General features: G+C 41.7%; 2 protein-coding genes and 1 non-coding gene across 8 annotated transcripts in view; all 3 read right to left on the bottom strand.

Annotated features, from left to right (window-relative positions):
* LOC135106082 (relaxin receptor 1-like) overlaps positions 1-3,608 on the bottom strand; it is a 70,356-nt gene extending 66,748 nt beyond the window's left edge. The window contains exon 1 of the mRNA XM_064014921.1: positions 3,469-3,608. The gene's annotated coding sequence lies outside the window, so the exon portion shown is untranslated. The remainder of the gene's footprint in view (positions 1-3,468) is intronic.
* On the bottom strand, positions 2,141-2,213 carry Trnar-ucg (transfer RNA arginine (anticodon UCG)). Its single transcript has one exon. It is a non-coding gene; the product is annotated as a tRNA-Arg (tRNA).
* Positions 3,429-15,000, bottom strand: part of LOC135105535 (uncharacterized) — a 120,588-nt gene continuing 109,016 nt past the window's right edge. For all 6 annotated transcript variants that reach the window (XM_064013739.1, XM_064013738.1, XM_064013740.1 and 3 more), the window contains 7 exons: positions 11,874-13,426; positions 11,301-11,488; positions 8,690-8,915; positions 8,263-8,397; positions 6,539-6,658; positions 5,458-5,565; positions 3,429-3,687 (listed from right to left, as the gene is read on the bottom strand). In XM_064013739.1, the coding sequence (XP_063869809.1) occupies positions 3,430-3,687; positions 5,458-5,565; positions 6,539-6,658; positions 8,263-8,397; positions 8,690-8,915; positions 11,301-11,431 (978 nt within the window). In that variant the 5' untranslated portion in view covers positions 11,432-11,488; positions 11,874-13,426 and the 3' untranslated portion in view covers position 3,429. The remainder of the gene's footprint in view (positions 3,688-5,457; positions 5,566-6,538; positions 6,659-8,262; positions 8,398-8,689; positions 8,916-11,300; positions 11,489-11,873; positions 13,427-15,000) is intronic.

The following is a 15,000-nucleotide window of genomic DNA, read 5'->3' as shown; positions in this document are numbered from 1 at the left end:
CCACTTCCCCTCTCTATCACCCTTTTCCCATCTTTCAATTCCTACCCGAGTTCCCATTTCATTTTCCCTTGAAAAAAAGCTCCTTAATCTCCATATTCCCTTTAAGATTTCCTCAGACTCTACCTCTCCTTATAAAACCTGACCTACACATCCTTTTCCCTGCAGTCTCTTCCTATCTTGTCTTTCCCTTCCCTTCCCGATTTCTTCTCCCGGTCACCTTATCCCAGGACTTTCTATTCATTAAGGACAGAAATTTAATTTTCATTCCGCAGCGACACACGCTCTCAAATACATTTTCTTTAATCCTACGCGTTAATTACATCAGACAGCTGTCTTGTGCTTTACTTCCTGTTTTAGATACTTTTTAGGCCAAGCAAAGTGGAGGTGAGACCATCGATCTACATTGTCGTCTCTTGTCATAGCTCAGGTCGTAAATCACTATCGAATATTTTCTATAAGATATATAAAGTTGTATATAGTCGTGTTATTACACTATTAAAACATATACCGGTTTGTGTGTGTGTCTGTGTGTGTGTGTGTGTGTTAGATGAGGTTATATCTTTTTTCGTCTGAATCTGATTACTTCTAGCACAAGACAAATGTGACACGAGCGGGGTTCAGTGTTATTACAGATTTCAATGACACAGTTATTATGAGCAGAGAAATATGAAATAAAGGACGATAGTAAGGAAAAGAAAAAAAAAAAAAAAGCATCGGCAAAAATACTTTCGCACTTAGTGATGAATACCGATACCGGAAATTTATCAGAAAAATAAGATATTATGCATCGGGAGAGGGCGCAGGTGGAGGAGGAGCAGCGGAAAGGAAGCAGAAGACGTAGGAGGAGGCAATGCTTTTTAAGGAGGAGCTTGTGATCATCTTCCTGACGCTGAGGAAGTGAAGTATTGTCAAGCATGAATTCTGGCGCTGAGGAGAAGCAGGTGGCGGGGAATGTGGCGAATGTGGTGCAAGGGACGAGGGAAGGTCGGGGGTGGAAGGAGAGCATGCTGAATATCCTGGGACTTTTAGGTGCTGCAGGAGGGGGCTGTATGACACGCCCTTGGGACACAGCAGGTGGAGTAGCAAAGAATCGTTCTGCCTTCCAGTCATCTCCGCTGCCGCCACCTTCCTGTTTTCGAGGGGCAGACCAGCGGTACTATCCACTGGTTTGTTTTCTTATAAGGATATAAGAGCTATAAGAAAATAAAGACTACAAGACGACTGTTCATGTTTTCATAGGCGCTTCTCTCATCGAAGGTGCAGAAACCTTCTTAAAAACAAATACTCCGAGCAAATCAATTATCAAATGAAGAAATACTCCGAGGCTGTGCTGGAAAAGACCAAAATCATGAAAACTTCCTTGAAATTTTCAGTTACTTGATTTCTAGAGGTTGCCGTTACCGTTGTAAGTGTCATCGCCCCTCACTGTCGAGGCAGTCACCCTTCGTTCCACCTTCACGCTACACGAGTCATGCTGCTCCTCAGGCCGCTTCCTTGTCGTCCCCAAGGTCGCCGACACAATCAAATGTTTCATAACATCAGAGAAATGGAGACCTCGTTTATTTCGCGGTGGTGGTGCTACTACTGCTGCTGCTACTACTACTACTACTACTACTACTACTACTACTACTACTACTACTACTACTACTACTACTAGTACTACTACTACTACTACTGCTACTACTACTACCACTACTTCTACTGCTACTACTACTAATAATAATAAGAATAAGAATAAGAATAATGAGAACAACAGTAATAATAATAATAATAATAATAATAATAATAATAATAATAATAATAATAATAATAATAATAATAATAACAACAACAACAATAATAATAACAACAACAACAACAACAACAACAACAATAATATCACAACTATTTTCACCATCATCCACATAAGCAGTGTGTCGCCACAGAGGCACGAAGTGGGTGTATACGAAGAAAAAAAATTGAGAAAATGTAAGCCCAGGAAAATCATAAAATATTTCATGAACATTCCGCTTCCGTCTTTCGGCAGCATCTCTCTTTGCTCAATACGTTTTTCCTCACTTGTGGAGGGAAGAAACGCCAAAGAGGATTTCTACCATCTCGATCCTTTCGGAATAAAAATGTGGAGATTTCGTACGAATTGCGACCGTGACAGGACTCGAACCTGCAATCTTCGGATCCGAAGTCCGACGCCTTATCCATTAGGCCACACGGTCTGATGAGAAGAAAAGTGGAGCTTGTGATTCTGGTGGTGGTGGTGGTGGTACACTAAATAGAAAGGCTTGTATATATTCTGGAACTGTCTGCCTGCTTCTTTATTTCCTCCTTCCTATGCCTTGAACGCTCTCAAGACACTTATTCTCCAATTTTGGATGATCATTTTGACCTTTCTTTTGTGACTGACACCCCGTTGGGCTTCATTTCGCTCTTTTCATTTCCCTTGGTCAGTGCCCATCTTCCATAAAAAAAAAAAAACACATACTAACATACATACATACACCAACATATAAAAAAGACGTCATTCGTAGACAACAAATATATACACACAAAACACAAAACAGCATCCAAGGCCATAATCAAGAAAATCACATCACCAACTCATTAAAAAAACGGCGCCACTTATAGACAACAAATATTTACACAAACTACAAAACAACATACAAGGCCATATTCAAGAACTACGTGAAAAAATCAAGACACGAAAAGAAAACTCAAACCCGACAAAACAAGAATAATAAGAGGACCAAATTGCCAAGCACAACTCATGGCAAAGCATCTTATTCCTCACAGCAGGAGCCGCCTAAGGGACAAGGAGACACGGGAGGAGGACAAAGCTGCAAGGTCAGCTGGAACACACACACACACACACACACACACACACACACACACACACACACACACACACACACACACACACACACACACACACGCGGAGCCCCTCTTTCCTAGTCCTTTTTTTTTCTCTCTCTTTTTAATTAGTATTTCTACACATTTTTTTTCCTGTACTTTATATCACAAAAGTTAATTTATTTTTTCCTCCTTATTTTTCATACTAGTTACGTTGCTTTACTTTTCAGTCATATTCAATTACCTCATGATTAACGGCGGTAAACATACTGACCAGCATTCTGCACATGTATCTATTTATGCATACACAATGCTATCGTTAGGAACACACACGTACACAATTTCAATACATGTAAACATTCATAAGCCTCACCTGACACCCCGGCGATAAAAGCGTCAATCGGCTTTAAGGTTTCCTGAGTGAATTAATTGTTTTTGTATCAACATATCAATTTAATATTATCAAAAATGGTGAAAACAAATAAAGAGCATACTCTCTCTCTCTCTCTCTCTCTCTCTCTCTCTCTCTCTCTCTCTCTCTCTCTCTCTCTCTCTCTCTCTCTCTCTCTCTCTCTCTCCCCCAAGCTACACTCTCAGGAAGACCAGGTCGTAGTGGAGGCTCACCCGCCGGCCCAGCAGCGGGTCGTGGTAAGTCCAACCGCGCCTCTGAGTCGCGCGGGACGAAAATAGTTGAAAACCGAGGCTTTCCAGTCCCTCCAGAACGTCCAGGTAAAGATTATAGAGGGTGGGGTCTCTTAGCGCGGCTTCCAAGTGGACCTCCACCCCAAGCTGTCTCAGGTTGGTGAGGGCGTGGCGACTGCGTATGGCCGTGTCGTGTAGCACCTGAGAGGAACAAAATAATTTCAGATATGAATTAGTACACACACACACACACACACACACACACACACACACAAGTAATAATCTTATTTTCTACGAAGAGGCATGAATCAATATTTAATTTTAATTGTTTTCGAAATATATTCCTTGACAGCCAATGATCCTTTCTTCTTCTCGTCTTTCCTTACATTAAAAAATAATAATAATAATAATTCTTACAAAACATAATGTAAGTAAATACTGCATTTTAGTTACTTAATACTGCATGATCATTCAGTTTTCTTGTTCTTCTCCTTCTATTCATCCTTTGTAGCACACAAAAAAAAAACTTCACTCTTTTATTTGTGCAAGTAATTTTAGCACTATGACTCTCTCTCTCTCTCTCTCTCTCTCTCTCTCTCTCTCTCTCTCTCTCTCTCTCTCTCTCTCTCTCTCTCTCTCTCTCTCTCTCTCTCTCTCTTCACAGTCGAGTAACACACGACTAACATAGCTTCCCCAGAACAGAAAGCAGCGGCTGGTTCTTGCTAAAGCTGCATCATTTTGCGGTGCGGCACAGTGACCACTACACCCACACGAGGAAGGATGCGAGAACCAAGCACGTGTGGGCATTGATCGAGACAGACGGGCGGAATGAGGACAAAGAGAAGGCTATACGAAGCTTCCATGCATACATTTCACAGCGGTGGACAGCCGCTGCTGTTCAACATTCCGGCGGTGCTGAAGGGTAAAATAAAATTACTTCAAGCGTCAAGCATCAAAGTACGCATCTTACGAACGATTGTCAATTTATACTGTGTCTATAGCTTCTTACCGCCACGCGAAATACCATGTTAAAATTCCCTCTTCAACTGTAAATATTCGTTGAGGAGGTGACTCCTCGGACACACTCAACAAGTAGTACACTCACAGCCATAAGTTGTTTAACATACCACGACCATTTTCACTTTATGTAGCGTTTTTCTTCCACCATAAGTCCTGTGAGCTGATGAAAATCTGTCTCTTACCAGGTTTTTTTGGGGGTTACTGTTACCAGATTAGAGGACTTGCAGGCAATGTTACTAGTAGGGTATGCAGAAAGCAACTCGATTTCTGACTGTTGCCGTACAGTAGATGCAGGATGTGGAGCAGAAATCCCTTTTTTACCTCTCCCTTGTGATACCCGTGTTACAAGCATTCACTTAAGAAATCCACAAAGGGAGTTTAACGAGAAGAAAAACGGAGCGCATCTCTTTTTTCAGTTTATTTTGAATCCCGTTAGAGGGAACACAAGGGAGGCAAACGAACCATTCGGCTCCCGAGCGTGAGGGGATGGAAGGAAAGGCAATCCAATATCACGAGAGAGGCGGAATTGTACAATTAACTTAGTGACAGAACTGACCAGCATTTCGAATCGCTTTGATATCTCAGGAAGGCAAATTTGAAAGGCAACAGGTAAGATCATAGAAATCCTCTTACCTATTTTTTCTTACTGGTGATGCAGAATTTTTGTGAAACTATAACTAGAATCATAAAAAAAAGAAAAAAAATCCAATTACTTCATTTAGAGCTTAGAATAGGTAAAGCGCTTAAACTTTTAAGAATGCAGTTCAGGATAATAACATAGAACATAAGAAAATAAGGAAAACTGCAAGAAGCCATCAGGCCTACACGTGACAGTGCCTGTATTGAATATGAATAAACTTCCCTATTTCCACCTATCATCCCCATCCATAAATTTGACTAATCTTTTAAAGCATCAGGAAATAAACAAGATTTTACTCCTTAGTCACTCACTTGCCACTCGCTGCCACCAATGTCCATCTTGAGGTAGTCAATAGTGGAGGTGCTGTGACCCAGTCTCTCCATCACCTCGGCCAGAGAGAACAGGTACCATCGCTGTGACTGGAAAAGAAAGGTAAGGGAAGTCATTGTAACTGGAGATAAATTGAAGAGGCGAATAGAAACAGGTTTAAATTAGGAAAGAAAAAAGAAAAGAAAGGAAAAACTTGGAGAAATAGAGGAGAAAAGATTATATAAATAAGAATAAAAGAAACAAGAAAATTAATAAAATTATGAAAGCGAGAAAAGCAAAGGCGGAAGGAAACTAATGTAAATTAGAAGAGAGAAGAGAAGAGACAGAATGGAGAAAGAGACAAAGGAAAGGAACAAAGAAAATAGTTCAGAGTTTACAGCGTAACAGAGAAAGTAATTTATGAAGACAGAAGAAGCTTTTACATCATTCACCATCACCACCACCACCACCACCATTACCGCCAACACACTCAGATGAAAATTTTAATAGTGCATGAAAATTAAACTTTTCATTAATATTTGCTTCGTGAATCGCCAACATAAATTCACTGTTTTGTTTAAAAATACAAAATGTAGAATATGAAATTGTTCCATTCATATTGCAACAGTAGAAATATTTTGTTCGTCTCTTCTTATCTATCTACTACATACGTACCTATCTACTAACTGTTTATCTATCTGTCTATATACTTATCTGTTTATCTTTCCACCCATCTACCTATCTATCAATCAATCTATCAGTCTAGCTATCTACCTATCTGCCTGTTTGTCTATTTATCTATCTATCCATCTCTTTATCTATCTGCCAATCCATCTATACACCTATGAACGTATGTATGTGTGTATGCAGCTATCTAGCCATTTGTATATCTGTCTATCTACCACCTATCTATCAATGTATTTCATTCATAACACACTTAAATTTTTTCGTCTCATTTTCTTCTCCATCAGACGTATCATCACTACCATTACATTTTCACACAGCCTCTTTATCCCTCCCATCACACCACCTTCACCTCTCTTTATACCTTCCACCTCATCACCTTTCACCTTCTCTTCTCACCTGTCCCTCCTTGGTGGCGGTGGTGGGGGCGGCGGACGAAGCCAGACCCAGGTTGTAGAAGTGAATGCCAGACGAGTGGTTGTGATTACCTGTGGTCATGGTTGGGTCAAACGCCCACACCTGCAATACAAAGGATTTCCAATTTGTCTGTAAATGGAGATGCAACACTTGTGTGCCGGTAACCTGAAAAAGAGAGAGAGAGAGAGAGAGAGAGAGAGAGAGAGAGAGAGAGAGAGAGAGAGAGAGAGAGAGAGAGAGAGAGAGAGAGAGAGAGAGAGAGAGAGAGAGAATGGGACCGGAACTACATAGTTGCAAAGGGATGAAGGGAGGGATGGAGAAAGCGAATAGTAGTAGTAGTAGTAGTAGTAGTAGTAGTAGTAGTAGTAGTAGTAGTAGTAGTAGTAGTAGTAGTAGTAATAGTAGTAGTAGTAGTAGTAGTAGTAGTAGTAGTAGTAGTAGTAGTAGTAGTAGTAGTAGTAGTAGTAGTAATGGTAATAAACAAGATGAAGATGAACAACAACAATACCAACTACTACTACTACTACTACTATTAGTACATACTAGTAGTAATAGTAGTAGTAGTAGTAGTAGTAGTAGTAGTAGTAGTAGTAGTAGTAGTAGCATCAACAGCAGTAGTATAATAGTGATGGTATTGGTGGCGTATTATTATTATTATTATTATTATTATTATTATTATTATTATTATTATTATTATTATTATTGTTATTGTTATTGTTGTTGTTACTGTTATTGCTGTTGTTGTTGTTGTTCTTGCTACTGCTGCTGTCGTTGTCATTATTTCCATATCACACTCCTACATAAATATTGTCAGTCGTTGATACCTTGCTTTTACATGGATGAAGTATAAGATCACACATCTAAACACGTTTCGCTGACTACATTACAGAACGCATAGTTACTCCTGTGGTGTTCCTCTTCCGGGAGTGAGTGATGAATAGTCACCGTACTACTAATTAGTGGGAGAAAATTGTGTTATAAAGATTATCTCTGCATTAAGTAAAAGCAATCGAACAAGAGGCAAGACAAAGAGACCTGGACATCAGAAAGGAAAGTCATTATTCTTAATGAGATGGAGTACGAACAACTATAAACGTAAAACTTAGTTAACTTCCTACAGTAATTATAAATCATACAAGCCTGTTCTGTTTGCTGAGGAAGTTTTATCATCCTTACATTTAGCAAGCTCGTTCTGTCTGTTACGATGAATGACACACGATAAGTAATACAGCCAGCAAACTTCAGTTGCCTCATTCTCTTCCAGAAAACACCGAACTCACTCAAGCGCCACACCGACTCTTCAGTTAAAAGTAAGCAAAGTCTGAAGGCAAGTAATTGTATTAATGAGCATCAGTGCCATACAATAAAACTATAAATGTAGCCTAATGGTGTGCAATTTGTGAGGGAAAGTTTTGAAACAGAGGGTAAAGATGTGTCTATTCCAGATGTGACATTCACTTACGCAGAAGTATAATCTTAATTTTGAAATCAATTTCGGAATATCAAAGTTTATTATTCAATATCTTATTTTTATCATACACTACGAAAAGTCTTCACGTATTAACATTCTATTTCGTTGACTCATACTAAACATCAGTGTTCCAAATAGTTTGTTGTCTGTCATTTACGTCCATTCAATACTTCCGTGGTGTGAAAGACAGATTATATTTCAGCAACACACACACTTCACTCACTGGTCCACTCACCTCACAGCCAATGTCCTCCATGTCTTCTTCGAAGTTCCATTTATCCCTGACGCCGAAGGAGTACACCACGCAGTCCTTGCTCCTCGGGGCCACGTCGGCGTCCATGCACACGTCCCTCGCGTTCAACAACACCCCCTGGACACACCAAGACGGCCTCCAATGAGAATGCTGACATCTCATAACCCCAATGGAACTAAAGGAAAAAAAGATGCCGTCTAACACAATCTCCATTTCAATCCATTTTTACTCGTCCTGGACTCAAGTTTCCTGCATGCCAGTCCTCTTTTATGCATAGTTATATTCCATTGGCTTACAATTGACTTTTCCCCGAGGTCATTGCTCTTCACAACTACAAGTCTCGCTCGTTCTCACTCCCTACCTTCCACATAAGCACCCATGCCCATTATCTTTCCCGGTAAGTACGAACCGTCCTCCAACTAAAGAGTCCTCCCACGGAGCGGACGTGCTGGCAAAGAGACTGTGGATCCTCCAAACGCTGATACATCTTGGTGAGGGTGCGGGCGCTTGCCTCGCGCTGCGCTGCGTTAGCTGCGAGGGCCGCAGTGATCCAGGCTGGGGTGAAGTCCTCGGTGATCCCGCTGCTCCCTCGTGATTCGTCGCCCATGTACGCCTTGACCCACTGCCAAAACTTGCTGCGGGAGAGGAGAGGTCACATTAACATCCTCGGATTATTCACACCTGTTTTCTGCGTCTCAAACAGTGTTAGGAATAGGAAATTTTATACCATAATTTTTTCTTCTTCTTCTTTCCTCACTTACAGCGTGGGATCCGGGCTGAGCTCAGCTTGGTTCCCCCAGATAATTTTCATCTCTTTTTCCTCCTCTCTTAGCTGCAGCGTGGGAACCAAGTGAGTTCAACATTCCTCTCATGTGACATTGTGGGAAATGGCTGTTACCGTAAATATTTATATATTCATATAGGGAAGCTTAGGGTGACATGTTTATGATCTTTTCTAACATAACATTTTTTTTTTATTTTCTTTATTATGTACCATGTCATTTTCCAACACAATTAACAACAGTGTTAGGAATAGTTCCTGTACTGGCTAGCTGGTCACCGTGTTAAGGCGTTGTCATACAGGTCAAATTCCTCCCAACATGCTGGCCGTTTTCGTTGGCGATACCGCGTCACACAGAGATTGGACCGTTGTGTTGACGCCTAATGGTGTGCAATTTGTGAGGGAAAGTTTTGAAACAAACCCCCAACCAGCATCTCTTCGCCACTTTATTTTGCCTTAATTATTCCAAAATTATGTTGTTATATACGACTGTTTTTTTTTTCTTTCTTTTTTTCTTATGGCCTTCGATTTGATAACGGAACAACGACGCTGTAAATCTTTCGCCTCACTTGGCAACGCATATAGGCCATGCAGCAGTGTCTCCACAGGCCGCGCCCTGCTGGCCATGGTCATGTCTGGTCAGGTCACACAGGGATTGAGGTGGCAACAGCGCGATCAGATACAACCAACACCCGAGTACCAATTTTAATAGTATGGATCCAGTGTAGCTCAGTTAATTTGTGCCGAGCTTTCACACTCCAGCAAAACTTAGCGCGGGCCTTCATCACTACACATTATCTCGCCAGCTGCAGTTGTCAAATAAGCGCTATAAATAATTTCACACACCAGACAGTCAAATCACAATCACACAATTGCACATGTACTTCGATTTTTTTTTTTTTTTTTTTAGTTTTGTAGCTGACAATTTGTCTCTATAAAGTACAATCGTTTATATTCGGTTTACATTTATAGCTTGTGATACGACAATCATTTAACTCCAAATACTCCCAACATGTCCGGCAACACAACCGTTTCCCATTCTTCTCGACAACAGAAAGCGACCAACAAAATGTTGTTTGCTGCTCGTTTTACCCAACCGCCAACAAAAACGGCCAACATGTTGGGAGAAATTTGCCTTGTGTGACGCCGCCTTTAGCAGTGTCGGTGAGTGAGACGGGTAGAGAGGGCTTGCGGGTGTCGCAAACCAGACGTGGCTTGTCTGTTTATACTTGTACTCAAAAACCAATACAGTGTAAAATGTCACTTGTAGCAGTTAACTCTATTTCTGAGAAAATGAGAAATGTGTATTTGATTCTGATTGAGTTCAGTGTAAAGTTTCATTTCGCTCAACGAGTTTCCATACAGTAAGCTAATACTCATATAAATATTTCACTGTTTCCCATGTAGAACTCATGGAAGCGAGCACCACCGCTACTTCCTTTCATTGCTACACCGAACCAAGTATGACCTGATGTTCAGTCCCATGCATGTTCTTCACTCCCTGCATGCTGGCGTGCGTTTATCTAATTATAAGAAAGCCTTTCCAGGCAGAAATTCCGCCAACGGACACATATTAAAGGATGGACGAATTTACTTTACCGCAATCCTCCTTTTGACTTAATTTTTCCTGCAACTTGAAACTGCATCCGTGAAAGGGACTCGTTTAGGGTGGCTGCCGCGGTTCCTTGCAGTTAAAAGCGTTCTCCTTTGTCTTCAGATAATTTCCCTACTGTTTTCTCGTTTGTATCACGGAACTTCGAGCAATATGAAAAATCCCAAAGCATCATCAGCCACTCATACACTTGAAAACAGAGCAGAGTAGTTGTCCACGATTTCTTTTCTTTCATTCACACCTGTTTTCTGCGTGTCAGTGTTAGGAAGAGAAAATATTATACCATAATTTTCTTTTCTTTTTCTTTCTTTCCTCACTTAACATTTTGTCTTTACGGCTTCTATTCGTCCTTCGTTCAACTTCATCTTACCTCCGTCATGATCTAACCCTCAAAAGTCCGGACATAAGGCTGAGCAGCTCCTATCTCGTTCCAGGAAGACATGATTTATTGGTTCAAAGTTTCACAAAAGGAAAAGAGGCAGAGGAGTTGTATTATCCCGTGCGGGTCTCAATCCTTCTCTGGAAGTAAAATAAACCGAAAGGAAATTATTTGAGAAGGGAAGGATTGGGAGGAACAGACTCTTCAGAGATCACTAACGTGATACACACACACACACACACACACACCTGTTTCTCTCCTGTTTGTCTCGTGGATTCCCAAAAGCCAAATTGACGGCCATGTCCCACAGACTTCTCGTGGAGTTAATTTCCGGTACCGGTAGTTCCTCTGGCAGTAGTGACGACGCCGCCGCCCGCATCAGCAGCCTCACTGCCGCGTGGCTCGCATCCCACCCTCCGCCTTCAGTCTGCAAGCGCTAATGAATTCGAAAGTAGTTTAAGTGACAAATCTTACCTGTGTTTGCTCAGTATTACACATTCACTCAACGTAAGCATGTTTCATGTTTAACACGTGTTGAGTGTTGAATAAATCTCACCACCTTTAAAGTTTTCCCTCCTTTCACTGGAAAAGAAAATAAGTTATCAGAGAGAAACCTTCCTCAAAACCAGCGTCCACTTGAGAGTAAATGGCTGCAGAGAGTACTGTTAACAGCACTACTATCTATTGAACACCAGCCTATATGCTTGCTATTTTCTGTAATCTTACTCGACCCAGATAACAAGTAACTCAAAAAGCGGCTTTCCTTCTACAATTGACTCGTAACATTCACAGCACTGAATGGTAAAAGAAGTTTTTCTTACCTCACGACCATTAGATGAGGCCACGCTATTGTAGTCAGATCCGGGTTCATCATCCACCTCCGCCTCCTGTAGCGTCCTCGATCCTCGCTTCGCCGCCCCCTGCCATCAATACAGGCGCCATCCCGGCCAGGAGCCCACCCAGCCCGGTCTGGTTTTTAAGAATGCTCTGTCCCATTCCATTAACGATGGCTTGAATTGAGCTTTGAGGTGACCTGTTTCTGTCCATGGCATTGGCGCGAGCACTCTGTTGCGACACACCCGGATTAAGAAGTGGAAGCAGCCCTCCTAGAATGGCCTGCACGGGGCTGGAGTTCGCTGTTCCCTTCATGTCGGTGCTCTGATCGTTCCCCTGTGTAAAAAAGGACAGGAGAGCTGGTCCAAGGTTGGCAAAAAGAGATTGCAGAGGAACCTGTGAGTTAGGGTGCAATGCTGCCTCCGCCATGAGAGATGACCCAACCTGACTCATGATTGTGTGTAGGGAATTCATCTTCACCTGAATTAGATGGCGAGTCAGGGCCTCTTCTTTCTCCTCCAAGGCCTCCAAACCCAGCCAGGAAGAGAGGACCTAAGCCACCCATCAAAGCCTGAAGGTTGTTAGAATGTGACACACCCGCCACCTCCCTCCATTTGTCTGTCGTTCTTGGTGCGTCCGCCAGACAAGAGCATCGGAGCAAGATTACTAATAAGGGATCCTAAGACACTTCCTGTTGGTGATGCGCGGTGACCCCGAGACGAGGACATGACACCCGGCTTTCCTTTCCTTCCGTTTCCATCAGAACGTTGCATGGTATGGTTTTTTGTGGAGGTGAAAAATGGCGACCTTTCTCGTCTTGATCTGTTTGCCCTTTACGAGAATCCCCTCCATTTCTCTCCCACACGTCTGGCTCTTGTTGTTCTTTACCGCCACTGCGGTGATGCCCCGGAGTGCGTGCGACTCCTGCTGGTGAGGTTTTGGAGTCGTTTTCGAATTTCATCTTTACTTTGCTCATGTCTGATGGTTTCGAATTGCTTTAAAAGCGGCTACGGCTCCTAAAAGATTCCCTGGACTGAGCAGCGAGCCGCCCTTCACGAATCCCTGAATGACTTCCATGAGTCCGTTTCCTCGCCTCTGCCGTGGCGGGGGAGGCTTGAAGTCCCTGTTTACAAAACCAAATGATGGACTCGGACTTTCCTTTGCGCTCTTTCTGTCAGTGATCCTTGATTCTCTGTTCACTCCATTCCGAATATGAACGTCGTCGCTGAAAATCACACCAGCTTCTTTGTCTTCATCGTGCCTCCGAACATTCTTGCTGAAAATGAGAAGTCTTTCACTGAATGTTCCTTTCGTCGTTTTACTAGACGCGATATTAACTTCATGTCTGTCAAGGATGTCGTGTTCATCTTCAGTATGATCTTGTGAGACAGTAATTACACTGCGGGTATTCACGACCTGGGGTGCATCACTGTGAGAGTGTTGGAGTGGCGGTGCTGGTGTGGACACTGTGGTCGTGGTGGAGTGACTCTCCTCGGGGTAAGAGAGGTGTCCGCGAAGTGTGCTTTTTGCTGTCAAGGAGCTGAAAATAAAATTAATAACCACTGAATTTTTTATATAAATCTCCAAATGTTTTTATTAACCATAAATGGCTGCAAGACCAGGAAACTATTTACTAAATGTGATGAAAGTATCATGTTGTAATGAACAGAGTGAGAATTTCTTGATAATGAAGTTCAAACACTCCATCGACCTCCACCTCTGGACTAATAATGCATACATAGAACATAATAATTATGTGAAGTGTCTCTCCAGAAAGGTTTACAGAAATATATACAGGACTGTCAGAATGAGAGGCAAAGAATCTTTCTAACTCCATAAGTTTCCGTCAATAGCGCTTTTGTGCGGCGGTCTCCGCTGCTGCCCCGCACACCACAAAATATCTGCTTTTCAATCCGCGATTCTCGGAATTCAAAGTTCTAAAACTCTAAGCTTCATGATTACCTCATATCTAAGGTTTACAGCGAATTGTTTTTGATATTGTGTGGTATCATCAGGCTTATATGCCTACAGAGTTTATATATATATATATATATAGAGAGAGAGAGAGAGAGAGAGAGAGAGAGAGAGAGAGAGAGAGAGAGAGAGAGAGAGAGAGAGAGGAGAGAGAGAGAGAGAGAGAGAGAGAGAGAGAGAGAGAGAGAGAGAGAGAGAGAGAGAGAGAGAGAGAGAGAGAGAGAGAGAGAGAGAGAGATGCCAATGTATAGAAACACACACACACACACACACACACACACACGCCTTTGCTAGTCTGCTGACACACATATTTAATGCTGCTAAACACACAAATTAACAATTTCTGGCAATGTTTTTTTTTTTCATTCTATTCTAAAAAACAATAAAAAAAAAAGGGCAATCTTTTTTTTTTTTTTCCTTTCACTTTGCTTGCCTGCAGATTCACTCCATAACTCTTTCTTCACTTAATAGCGGGTACTCCCTATATGAGCAGCATACAATCCTCAGGCCACGCTGCGATGTTGTGGAATATATTCGTGTGAAGTGACACACAATTCTTACTCCCATCACATCCACTTCAATAAAACCTCGTTTTTGCACTGCATCCGATACGTTTACTTTCTTTCTTTTTTTTTTTTTTCCACACAAACAAACTCCAACATGAAGCCCACAAGCTACATACTCTTATAGCACTGTTTATCTTCTATTCTGGCTTATTTTGCTTCTCTATCACTGCTGCCCAATTGATCGCTCCCATAGTCAGTTGCGTCCTGCATGACACTTGACAGGAAAATTAACACTCCCGCGCTAATCTTCTCGCCCCATCGATGTTGATATTGCCAATTCTACTCTCGCGATCCTGACAAGTAATCATTTAATAATGCCCCTTCATTGCTCTTCTCTTACATTTCCCTTCCAATCTCCTATTCATTTTATTTTTTTTAACAATTATTTTAGTTTCACACAATAAGTCATAATGGTCTCTAAGCCTAAGCAATCACAGAAATCCAGAGAATTCCTTAATATTACCTATGACACACAGCCGTCACAGACTTTGAAGTATTTTAGACACAAATTTCCTCTGGCTGCATTGCGAAACATTAATAACTGTTCGCAGTTGGCCTCGACTCAACAAAATTG

The sequence above is a fragment of the Scylla paramamosain genome, chromosome 12 (genome assembly GCF_035594125.1).
Source record: "Scylla paramamosain isolate STU-SP2022 chromosome 12, ASM3559412v1, whole genome shotgun sequence".
Lineage (NCBI taxonomy): Eukaryota > Metazoa > Arthropoda > Malacostraca > Decapoda > Portunidae > Scylla > Scylla paramamosain.
Note: the sequence above shows the minus strand (reverse complement) of the source record. Positions and strands in the feature narration are given on the sequence as shown.